We start from the raw sequence: 13,108 nt of genomic DNA on the forward strand, positions 1-13,108 counted from the left end.
ATTAACCCTCTATTTAAAAAATAAAAGACAAAACGGTATTCAAAATTCCCTCCTTTTATTTCAACAGTAAAAACATACATTTAAAAAAAGTGACACAGAGATGCATTTTTAATCCAGCAACAGTTCAGACTGACTACGTGTAAGGATGACAGATTAAAAGGATTATCCTCATAATCATGTCCCATTCTTGAAATTCTTTGACATCTTATTTGTAACAACGTGATAAGTTATAAAAAAAAAATATTACCATAAATACCATATAGCACAGAATTTGAAATTCAGGAAAATGTCAACTAAAATCACTAAAAACTCAGCAACCAGTTCATAAATATCAAGTACGAGGTCTTGTACGAGTGAAAATAAGTTATGAGTGGAAATAAGTTAACACACCATTTTCTTCTTTAATTCATATTTTTGGATAATGCTGCACACTAAGTGACTGAATGTTTACCTCACTTCATACACACACATTGCATTTGTATGTTTTTTTTCCACCATAAGGGTGTCATTTACACAGGGAGGAAAGACGGTTTGTTGCGCAAGAATGACAGCGAGATTACCTGAGCATGTTTCTTTTGTTATAAATGTTCAAACACTGGGGCGTATTCTTCCTCTCACCTGCCCTTAAAGTGCAGAGCAATGACAGCTGCTAATCCAATAATTTTATATAAACCTCTCCACTCTGACTAATTGCTCATACACATTTTATCTTTGAATTAGCTTCATACTGTTCATTGTTTGTTTCATTTTGCTCATCGTGAACAATCCTCTTGCAGCGGGGTTGGCCGCAGTGGTTACACGTTGGTGTCACGCCGCAAACATTTTTACAGACAAAAATTGATCGACAAGAGGGGATCATGATGACAATCTGTTGTCGTACCTTATGAGACCCGCTAATGAAGAGGATGAAAATTGAATCCCACCAAAAAAGGATTCACGTTGCTCATGGGATGGCGTAATTGTTTCCTCTATGACCGGTTTATATTCAGGAATCTGAGCCACTTGAAATCTGTTGAGGAATAGTATATTAGCTTACAAGTATACTGTAGCTTTTAGGGTAACTTTTCTTTCTAACTAACAGATGTATAGTGAATACAAACACGGGTGTATATGTGGCAATGGATTTTCATTAAAGGGGAAAAGCTATATATCCATGTTGAAATCGAGCTAAAGTCTTGGAAATATGACTCAGATGTTGTGCAAAGGAATGATTAGATATGTATTGTATGGCAACAAGAAATCTCACCTTCCCACAGACAGAACTTTCAACTCTGTCCATTCCTTTCCCTCATTGCGCTTTACGGTCTCCTGCACAGTATTTGGCACCGGTGGTTGTGTACACTGAGTGTTAACACACATTCCTGGCAGCAGGGGGTCCCTCTTTTGCTCAGTGGATGTTTTCAGGGTGGGAAATAGGGTCTGCGTGGGATTCAGAGGATCTTTAAGGGAATCCAGAGGGGGTATGAGCACAGCGGGCCATTTCTTCTGAGCACAACGGGAGCAACGATAGCCGTGATTTGGTCCCAAGTCGGAGAGGCCAGAGATGGTGTGAAGGTGCGACTGATGAGGGCAAAGTCTGGGGAGGGAGCAGAATGAGGACAAGGGAGGCAGCATTGGGAACCTGAGTGAGGGAAAAACAAGGAGGATTTAGTTTGAAAAAGAATGCATTGTCTGACAACAATGTATACCAACAGCGGACATCTACCTATTATGTTGCCACCCAAAAAAAAAAAATATCAGGTTTCAATATTATGGTTGGTTCAGATTAAACTCATTATGATTGTGATGATATATGATGATATAGCCTGACTAAAATACATGTGGATTTGTGACGGAATGTTTCTAAGTGTGTGCAAATGTGTGCGTGTGTGGACCTACTTGACTGATGAGACTTTGCTCAGGGCCATCTGTTTGCTCTCATATTCCTGCAACAGTTCTTCTAATGCAGCAGCATTTTCTGAAAACCGAACATTTAAATATTGGTGCAAACATATATACTGTAATTTCTATAATACCACTCCCAACAACACATGAAAAGCTTTAACAGTAAGGTAAGCAATATTTTTTCAATCTATTTTGAAAACCACTCAAGTTAAATATGTTAATAAAAATACATTAATCAATACCAATAAGTAGCCTGTTTGAATAAAAAAAAATAATTAAAAACTATTAATCAATACAAATAAGTGGCCTGTTTGAATTCACTGAATTAATTCTGCTTGTGTACAAGATGTGAAGAACCAAAATCACCCACCTTTTTTCTCAGTAATTAGACGAACAAGAATACCGATGGTGTCTTCATTTAGGTCATCGTAATTGTTACCTAGAGAATAGAAAAGTAAGACAAATTTTAAAGTGTGTACTTCTGTCAAGTACAGGCACATACAATATATCAATCGGTGTCATTTCCATCTTATGAGGCAACTTGTGAGGACTTGTCATTTCTCAAGTGTACGTCAGCATTGTTGTGCAACAACTCCAACACTTATTATTTTTACATCTTGTTCTACTAGTCCTCAAGTCAGCTTTAACACTGTAGCACATGTGATTTTATTTTTGCAGAACTGAGCTTGCTCCCGGCTTCAAGTCCTCCTCGTGGGCCTTCTCCAGTGACTGGAGTTGATGACATACAGTATGTGCTGGAGACTGAACTGTATGTCCTGGACTATAAACTAAAACAAGGATAAACAATGTGACGAGGGCTGTCACATAATAATGACAAAAGCGAGAAGAAAAATGCCCAAATATTCCCTCTCTCAAAGCTACCAGACCTGATGCAGACTGGAGCAGCACAGAGAAGGTTTAGTACTGTAGATGAAAGAGGCAACATAAAGCATGAGGTGAGCACCTAATTGAATTATTGATCCGGCTGGGAAAAGAGACGAGCGAAGGATGGCGTGTCATGTTCACATGAGGCTGGCGTGTTGTCGAACGAAGTGCAAAAGGACAGAGAAAAGAGGTAATGGGATTGGGGCGTTTCCATTTAGTGCAGGCTCAGGTTTCACAACAGGAAGAGAACAGGGAGAATATTTCTTTGGGAGTGAAGCTTTTAAAATGTCTTGCCTAGCTTGTTAAAATCACAGTTTAAGCAATATTTCATGAATGACAATGATATCTAAAAGGAGCAGTCAGCGGTCTGCTTCACATGTGCGTGTGGAAGACATATGTGGAGAGCAGCTGTGCTCTGGCTCTGACATCCTCATAAAAAACAAACGTATGGCTCATCAGCTGTCACGGCTTGTGACATCAGGTGAAAGAGAAAAGCCAGCTGAGCTTAGTAAATCTGTTTACTTGCACCCAGCAACTACCTGGCCTTTATGTTACTGCTGTGATATTGGACTGAAGTGACACACACTAGCCCCTTCACAGTTACAAACATCAAGGAAGCATAACTCCTCACAACAATTGAATCATCTTGAACAGATGACTGGCGTTTAAATGGTGTGAAGTAAAAGATCGAACCCGCATAAAGGCAAGTGAGATCTCAGCATTTGTGAGACTTCAGTTCAGTTCCTCTCCCATCCATAGTCCTTCAGAAGCCTGTACACTCTTCCTAACTTTTTTTTCTCTCTGACTCCCTGGTGAGTTGATAGGAATGTTTTTTCTTGCTTCTCAGATAGAAAAAGCCCAAAAATAACAGTGTGTGCTCAGAAAAAATGGAGCATACATGACCCCTAATAAATGAGCCTGGGTTAAAGTTCAAAATATTATCACAAACATTCAGAAACTTGGAATTGAACTGAATATGGCGCTCATCCTCCCCCTTTCGGCCTTTTAGGTAGATTTCTGTCCAGTCCTGTCTCACCTTCTCTCTGAGGTGTGGCTGCCTCTGCATCAACCCCATCCTTCTCAGCATTGCAGCGGAATCCTTTCTTCTTCAAGAAGTTGCAAATCACAATACCCAGCAGGCCCGTCACACAGAAGATAGGCACCAAGGCGAACACAGCATACTCGGCCATATTTTCCTCAGTGCTGCGCACAACGGTGTCATTGACTGGACCTCCAGCGCCACTTATCAAGTCTTGCCCCACTGTGCGCACGCTTCTGCTGTGCACAGTCACTGGGGGGAGAAATCAGAATCAGAACATTTCCAATCAGTTTTAATTTGGCCTTTTGAGTCATCAAGTTAAGGAGTTTGGGTGTTGAATGCAACAGTGGGGAAAAAAAACATGCTTACTGTTTACACAGGGGTTTTTCGTTGAATAACTTCCCACCCTAGCTTTGAAGTTTAATCTGTGAAAAAATAAAGAACATAGCACATTTGGCAGAATGAAGAAAGACGATACAATGAACAAGCAATAAAAAATTCCCTGCAAGCTTCCTGACAACTGTAGTAAATAGTGTTTTGTGTGGTTTCAACTAAACAAAATTCAAATTAAAAGATTCAACAGAAGCCTGCAGCTACAATGTCAAGTAAATGTGTAAAGGCACACAGGAAATTGTGACAAATGTTGACAAAGACTTGGATTAATTACCCAGGCAGACAGCCGCCACACACAGCATCAGAGTTCACAGTGCCGGGCGATATGAGTTTACGCCCGAGAAGCTTGCAGGAGGAGTGTAGATGACACAATTCAGAGTCTAACAAGTCTGAAAAGGTTCCTGTCCGGCATGGACGGCACTGCACTTCTTCTGCCTGAGTGTGAATTTTCCCACAAGGCTGGCGAGACATAAACAAATACATAGATCATAATGTTTCTGAAAGCGGTCACGAAAGAATCTATTTAATTTGAAATGTTTTACCAAATGTCATTATGCAAAATGCTTCTGCGTGCTTATACAATGACAAAACGGCCCTTGAAAACAATGCAAAATACAGTTTCTCAAATTGTAGTGGGTACATAATTTTCAAAGTGTGGCACTCAAGGGGCCAATTTAAATTAATGTTATCTAAGAAAAAAAATCATGTGTCAACACAATACCGTTTTGACATCCCGCAGCTAACGAAAACAGCTGCTACTTCATCAATATGAGTCAACTGTCTCCCGGTTTCTCTTTTCGCAAAGATGTCTGACTCACTCGAGAAGGCTCTTGGCCGGCGGGGCATTCAAGACACACGCACCCTTCTCCTCCCCACTGACACTGCACTGCTGTAGTTCTGCAATAACCAAACACCTGGAACAGACAAAACCACCGGCTAAATCGTAAAGCATTGACGCCTTTATGATTTTTCTTAGCATTATTAGTATTTTGAAATGTAAAGGATTACCGTGACAAGAAAAATCACTGAGCGGCAAAGGTGGTTCCTCCTCATCTTCAATGTATTCTTGTACATACATAAGATCTGTAGAAGATTTTTTTACAAAATGTGTTCAGGGTAGCTCCACACTTTGTCGAAAAATAGGCAGAATCAATAATCCCATAAAACGGCTATTATACTCAGTTCAAAACATTTTTGGGATAGGTAATACATTTAACACAAATACACTGTTTCTGCCAGTACCGTAATTTCCGGACTATAAGCCGCGACTTTTTTCCAAAATTTTGAACCCTGCGGCTTATAGTCAGGTGCGGCTTATATACGATTTTTTTCATGATTTTTGTGATGACTTGATCACTTTTATACACTCGCAAAAAGGCTGTGGACCACTGTTGTGCGGTATCTTGAAGAACAAAACAACAACAAAAATACTATTTTGAAACACTACTATGGCCGCTGCTTATTCTGGCTGTGTTGCTTGTGACTATTATGAGCTTTAGTAGGAATACACGCTAGGTGACCTGCGTCAAAGGGCTCTAAACCCTTTTTCATACTCTGCCATGTTACTCAGAGATTACACAAAGCAGTGGCGCTGTTTGGACCATCTGCATTGTATTAAAACCCAATCAATCAGCATTTAAATTCAATTCTTCTGACATTGTGCTCACCAAAAACAAGTTGTAATGAATGTGAACTTTTAATGCATTTTATTCAGAAGGTTACTTTGAACCCTGAGGCTTAAATGGCGGCGCGGTATATTTATGGATTTTTACGGCTTTCTGTGTACTGTCTTTCTTTGTAAAAAACTCATGTGCACGTGCGGCTTATAGTCCGGTGCGGCTTATGTAAGAAAAAAACTAAAATATCCCTGAATTTTAGCTGGTGCGGCTTATAGTCCGGTGCGCCTTATAGTCCGGAAATTACGGTAATTGTAAATGAATGTGTGAAATTTCACCAGTGTTGACAAACAGCTCAGAAAAGTCTATTTAAATTAAAAATTGCAGGTCCAGACAGGATAGATTAAAAGCAAAATATTCCTCAATTTCACCTCCTGATGCATACCATAAAGAGCAGTCACCTATGACTCCCTTAAATGTATCACAACATGCTGACTAGTAATGAAATTACAGCTGATGCCAGACGTTTTTGCTTGATATTTAAATTCCTTGCTAGTTCATATAAGAAGGGCTATGTTGTTTCAAATCACGCAAGCGGTGATACTGATTACCGAACCTCAATTTCCCATAATGGAGATGTGAAACTGCAGCAAGGATTACGATAGAAAGTAGAGGAAAGGTTGCACAGAGGGAAGCAAAATAAAAAATAAAGGAGAACAGCACACTCAGGCCTGACTTACAGATGGACCCACTTGCAGCGAAAACACCCTGAAGAAGCTTTGCATATACTGTACAGCAACCTGTGGTGAAACCTGAAGGAAGACTCAAGTATACTGCTGAGTGGATCTGTCAATGTACTGCTTGGGCACACAAACCTTGACACAGGCCCCTTCACTAACACTGGACACACACATGATGATGAATAAAATGTTCAAAATGTGTTGGGTCATCACGGTGCACTTTTACCTACTTAATGTCACTGCTGTATTAGTTTGGAGTTAATACAGCGGTTCTTAACCTTGTTGGATGTACCGAACCCCACCAGTTTCATATGTGCATTCACCGAACCCCTCGTTAGTGAAAAATAATTTTTGGGAAATTCAAGACATAGATGATTTTTACTAGTGCACAAAATGAGCCGTGCATGAACATCACCTTGCTCAAAGAACAAAACCAACACTATGCATGACCTCACAACAAATTACATACTGGGAAATCAGAATTTACACAATAAATTAGGTTTGTTCGGACCTCTGTCGAACCCTTGAGACCGACTCACCGAACCCCTAGGGTTCAATCGAACCCAGGTTAAGAACCACAGAGTTAGCATTAGGTTAACAGTTAGCACTGCTTTGACAGTATTGTTACTTGTCTTGCTATCACTGCGGGATGGTGAGGAACGTTATTTCGATTTCTTTGTATGTCTGGTACAAGTGAAGAAATTGACAATAAAACAGACTTTGACTAACAACCGATGATTTAAAAACATTCTCTCAACACTTTGCTTCATATAGTTGATTTAACTATGCACTTGTGTTCTCTTGCTATAATGCACAGGTGACAAACTCAAGGCCCAGGGGCCAGATACGGCCCACCACATCATTTTATGTGGCTGGCGAAGACAAATTGTGCATCATTATTAGAATTGCAAATTATCTTCACTTTTAATGAAAACCTTTTTTTTAAATATTTGACCAGTTTTTACTCGTCTGATTTGAAAACGAGTTATTTGTCAGTTTGTTTTGTAGCTTTTACTGTATATAATATGAGATGCTCATACATTTATAATGGCCCTCCGAAAGAAGTTATGACTACAATGCGGCCCGTGAAAAAAATGAGTTTGACACCCCTGCTATAACATATTGCACTAGGTAACACACTAGCACCTATTTGGGAGCTGAATTTAACAAACAGGGCACTTCAAGAGTTTTATTTTCCTTACTGTCATGCTGCCACTTGGAGCATGAGGGACAAGAAAAATGAACAAAATGTATGTTTGGCATTGGGGTCAATTTTCAGCGTGAACTGGTCAAAATTATCCTCAGAATGTTTCTTCTTAGGACTAGACATGTATGATTCTGTTGTTAAATGATCCGTGAACATGTTTTGAGCTGTTTACTCCTGCCAACCACTTCCTGTGTTGGTTTCTAATTGCGCATTTCATACATGACTGCTTAATGTCAGTCAGGTCGTGGCGCATTCACTGTCTTCTGACCTTGGATTTGCTGGCATGCTGTCAGTCGTCAAGTTTTCCAGTGGACTGGTATGTCAGTACACACGCGTTTCCTGCGCACTGTTAGATTAGAATTTATCACGTTGGAACGCAAAGAGGTCAAGTTCACTGACCCGCTTGAAGCTGCGGAAAACAGAGATGACAACGGCCTCATTTGGGCGAGCTTACAGTACATTACAGTTGAGTGTAATGTTGCCATATTGTCATAATGTTTGAAATGTAACTACCCTGAAGTAGGATATTTTCATTTGCACTAACACGCCTAAACACAGCTTTTATAGTTTTTTTCTATGGTGAAGGTATGTGCATTGTCAGGATAAGAACAGCATGAGCACACACGTTAAAGAAACAGCACAGCCCTTTCTACTTTTAAAGAAATATTTAGGTAATTATCATTCTAGTAATGGGAACACAACCCACTTATCTAACGAAGTGAAAAGCCTGACTCATTTTTTCCTGGCAAATTTCCACCTTCGCTCTTATGGGAAAGCTAAAGAAATGCAAACAAGAAAGTGAGTCTTATTTTGATTTATGAATACAAAAAGGAATGTGGAAGGGACATGCTACAGATTATAAAAATGGGCAATGCAAATAAAATGAAAGAGTTTATGTCCCTTGGCAAGAGGGCAAAAACGTGTTTTCTAAAGTCTGTTTGATGGAAATATTTATCATAACCTAAAACCAAAACAATGTAACAAAGTACACCTTACATTAATTTTACAATAATATATTACTTTCAAAAATTTTACTTGAATCTGATGCCACGAAAACAGCAGGCTATGGCCAAATGTAATTGTCAGTTCTCCTCTTAACTGTTTTTATTGCAGAGAAGGCTACAATTTCCATGACCACTAGATATCATGCTACACATTTTAGTTTAGAAAATAAACAGTGCAATGCAGCAGCCTATTTTTTCTAACTAAAATTGACACACACTTATATTTGAATTCAAACGAAACGGTTGAATTGCACTGCAACTTACAGGGAAAGATGCAATACCTGACAAGAGGTTCAATTTCATGCTTTGTGGGCTTCATTGTCATTGCTCAGCAGTTGTTTTGTAACAGGCTCATGTCTCTATCACCACTAGCACGAGGGACTGAGTGTATCCTTTGCAATAATACATGACACACACACACAATCAGTCACTTGTGCCTTGTCACAAAGAGATTGACCCAGGCCAGGCTGGCGTTGTTCTGTGCACTGGCAAGTTCAGCTGGCGGCCGGTTAAGAGTGTGGGATCACGGTGCTGACAGTGACGTCATTGAGTCGGCTGCCATCATTTCCAGACGGACATGAACACACCACGGTGACAAACTTAACTTAAAAGAGCTGCCTCTTTGTTCAACTTTACTAAGAAAAGATCGTACACTATATGACAAAACAGAGTAGTCACAGCTCTTAAAACTTATTTTAGCGGATGAAAGGCACCCAAAACTCCGCTTGTAATTAATTCATCATGTGGAGAATCAAAACCCCAACATGAACCGTGCAGTAAACGCAGCGATCGTCCATTCAAATACAAGAGGCGTCCAACTTACCGGTCTCGGTGGATAAAAGTGGTTGAGATGCAGAGTTCGGACACGAACATGACCACATACGGTGAACCAAGTTAACGTGTTGGCTTTGTTGTGGTTAAAAGGCACGACGTCGGTTAGAGTCCTCCCTCTCGATCCCGGGCTTTCCTCTCTTGTGGGCAGGAGGCTCAAGCTCAGCCTGCGTCACAGCCAAGCGATGACGCCACGCACACATCGGCAACGGATCCTATGTAGTATATACTTACAGCAGTGCCAGACTTTGTGGAAGAGATAAACGCACTTTCATCATCGATAGTTATATAAAAAAAAAAAAAAAGATAACAAAGGTGGATTCTGATAATTTCATAGTTAGACATTTTGTGTGGGCAGGCATTCAATAAGACCAGATTCAGAGATTCATTATGATTTATTATTAGTATTATTATTATTATTGAAAGAGCTCTGTATATATATATATATATATATATATATCCATCCATCCATTTTCTGAACCGCTTAGTCCCCACGGGGGTCGCGGGCGTGCTGGAGCCTATCCCAGCCGTCATCGGGGGACACCCTGAACTGGTTGCCAGCCAATCGCAGGGCACACAGAGACAGACAACCAATCGCACTCACACTCACACCTAGGGACAATTTGGAGTCTTCAATCGGCCTACCAAGCATGTTTTTGGAATGTGGGAGGAAACCGGAGTGCCCGGAGAAAACCCACGCGGGCCCGGGGAGAACATGCAAACTCCACACAGGGAGGGCCGGAGGTGGAATCGAACCCGCACCCTCCTAACTGTGAGGCGGACGTGCTACCCAGTGCGCCACCGAGCCGCCCCTATATATATATATATATATATATATATATATATATATATATATATATATATATATATATATATATATATATATATATATATATATATATATATATATGTGTGTGTGTATAATGGGCGCATTATACAGAGCCCTCCAAAATAGTATCTTCAATTTGAATATGCAGCAAACCAGATTCATAGTGACATTGCTGTTATTGTGAATGTGCAGCAATCCAGATCCATGGTACAGCTATACCGCACCATGTAATTTATTCCCTTTCAAAGTAATTTGAACTCATTTATTTTACTGTTGAGGAGTTAGCCTGTAATTTGTTGAGAGTTTGAGCAAAATGCCCATTGAACTTGTCTTTCATAATGATCTAATGCAGGGGTGTCCAAACCTTTTGCATGGAGGGCCAGATTTGATAAAGTGAAGGGGCCCGGGGGCCAATTCTTTTTTCAGACATTTTTTAACTACAGAAATTTCATGCAAATACACACTGTTATGAAACCAATTTCATTGTCCCAATTGTCTTTATTTTTTAAATGACAAAATAACCAAATATAAGCCACTCAGGCAGATGTGAACAACTTTAAAAACACAAATTCTGCCTTTCATTCATATCTGAAGAGTCAGATAACATTGAACAAACTGTATGAAATAATTTAATTTACAAGAGTTTAAAATTATTTTTGCCTCATGAACATTTTAAACAGGAGCTATAAGTAATGCAAAGTTGTATGTTATTATTAAAACAAGTGAATTTTGCTCTTGTCATTTACAATATTTTTCAGAAAGTAATAGTTTGTGTCACGTCTACAGGTTCATAACTTCAACAGTATTAACATGGCCACTTCGTAATATTTAATATTAAGTAATTTTTACTTTTGATTTACTTTTGACTCACAGCCCCACGTGATGAATCGCTGTTGTAATGCCAGTTCAGCTTGGAGCCGCTTCACTTTATCAGCGCGGTCACTCCCTGTTAGCTTGTCGTATGTGTTATCATGTTTAGTCTGATGGTGTCTCTTTAGGTTCAAATCCTTAAAAAAGACAACTGTCTCTTTACGAATTAGACAAACACAATTGCCTTGATTTTCAGTGAAGAAGTATTGTAATTCCCATTTCTCTTGAAAGCGACGGCCCTCAATGTCAACTTTCCTCGTTTTCTTTGCAATCGCCATGGCAGAAATGAGCGGAGAGGGCTGGTACTCCCACCTTTTGGTAATAGGAGGAATTACAGTTTCAAGTTTCATGATTTTTTTTTAATTCAGTTTGACAGTGCAGGCGGGCCATGAATAATACATTATAAGACCGAAGCTGTGGACCGTATGAAATATGACCGTGGGCCGGATTTGGCCCGCGGGCCTGACTTTGGACATAACAGATCTAATGAACAGCTTTACTTACACCATGTATTCAGTCATTCAGACTTAAGTGTTGTTTGATTTAATACTTCCCAACAAATATTTTATCTCCGTCTTTGTATTTTACATTAAATTGAATTATGGACCGATTGCGCAGCTTAAGTGGCTGCAATTATATATTGCATTTGGCTTCTATAGTTTCAGTTAATCTAGAAAAAGAGCAGCCCGGTGATATAAAAGCAACCTATTGATGCAACTAAATGGAATTCTGTTTTTCAATATGCGTTTGTTTGCTTTCCCCACAAAGGAAAAATGATATGACGTAACCTACGTATGTTTGTGTTGAAAATTGAAACTTGTGTCAACGTCGTGTTTTGTCTCTCTGATTCTTCTCATTTAAAACCAGACAAGCATAATACTGTAATGGTACGAGTGTCTGGAATCTAGTAAGGATACATTTACCTGTCCTTCTCGTCTAGACTGAGACAGTCAAGAATGAAGATACCGTAATTTCCGGACTATAAGTCGCGCTTTTTTTCATAGTTTGGGTGGGGGGGCGACTTATACTCAGGAGCGACTTATATATGTTTTTTTCACAAATTTTTACTTGATCATTAAGACATCACTTACAAGTATAGTTGACCACTTCCCATGTTATTTTTAGTATAGTTGATCACTTCACATGCTTTTATATCTTTATCTTGAACATATTCAAAACATAAAAAATAGAGAAAACATCAAATAAAGCAATTAACACTTTAAAGCACCATATCCAAGTCCACTGTCTGCTGCATGTACACTTGCTCTATTTTTGCTCCTCTTATATTTATTATTATTATTTATTATTATTTGGCCCGTTCTCAGCTCTTTGTTTGTGTTTGTCACGTTAGCATGCCTATTGTTTAGCCTGTTGTTGCTATTTAATGAATTGGAGTGACACCGATGGTTTTATAAACATGTTATTCATGTAATAGTTGTGCTTAATCACTCTATATGTTACGTCAGGCCCGTTCTCAGCTCTTTGTTTGTATTTGTCACATTAGCATACCTATCGTTTAGCCTGTTGTTGCTATTGTTTAGCCTGTTGTTGCTATTTCATGACTGTTTTTGGTGTGGGATTTTGTCCTATAAATTGCCCCCCAAAATGCGACTTATACTCCGGAGCGACTTATATATGGCTTTTTCACTTTTTGGGGCATTTTATGGCTGGTGCGACTTATACTCCGGAGCGACTTATAGTCCGGAAAATACGGTAATCATGAATCAATGTATCATTCAATACTGTCACTTTCATAGAGAAAAACACCACCACTGTTTTAGACACATTGTAACTATTAGTTTCCCTTGTT

At 39.3% G+C, this 13,108-nt stretch overlaps 1 protein-coding gene across 1 annotated transcript; it reads right to left on the bottom strand.

Annotated features, from left to right (window-relative positions):
* Positions 1-38: 38 nt before the first annotated feature.
* Positions 39-9,755, bottom strand: relt (RELT TNF receptor). Its single transcript, XM_049726317.2, has 10 exons — positions 9,592-9,755; positions 5,210-5,284; positions 5,020-5,115; positions 4,476-4,660; positions 4,178-4,233; positions 3,806-4,060; positions 2,255-2,323; positions 1,879-1,957; positions 1,247-1,621; positions 39-1,009 (listed from the first exon to the last, which is right to left on the bottom strand). The coding sequence occupies exons 2-10, from the start codon at positions 5,273-5,275 to the stop codon at positions 856-858; spliced, it is 1,335 nt and encodes a 444-aa protein (XP_049582274.1). The 5' UTR covers positions 5,276-5,284; positions 9,592-9,755; the 3' UTR covers positions 39-855.
* Between the last annotated feature and the right edge of the window lie 3,353 nt (positions 9,756-13,108).

Source organism: Syngnathus scovelli, chromosome 7, assembly GCF_024217435.2.
Source record: "Syngnathus scovelli strain Florida chromosome 7, RoL_Ssco_1.2, whole genome shotgun sequence".
Classification (NCBI taxonomy): Eukaryota; Metazoa; Chordata; class Actinopteri; order Syngnathiformes; family Syngnathidae; genus Syngnathus; species Syngnathus scovelli.

Excerpts from the sequence above, each read along its gene's own strand:
- relt (XM_049726317.2), bottom strand. The coding sequence starts at position 5,275 with ATGTACAAGAATACATTGAAGATGAGGAGGAACCACCTTTGCCGCTCA. Across the intron at positions 4,234-4,475 it reads TGTGGCGGCTGTCTGCCTGG|ATTAAACTTCAAAGCTAGGG; the intron begins GTAATTAATCCA and ends ATTTTTTCACAG. Across the intron at positions 1,622-1,878 it reads AGCAAAGTCTCATCAGTCAA|GTTCCCAATGCTGCCTCCCT; the intron begins GTAGGTCCACAC and ends TCCCTCACTCAG.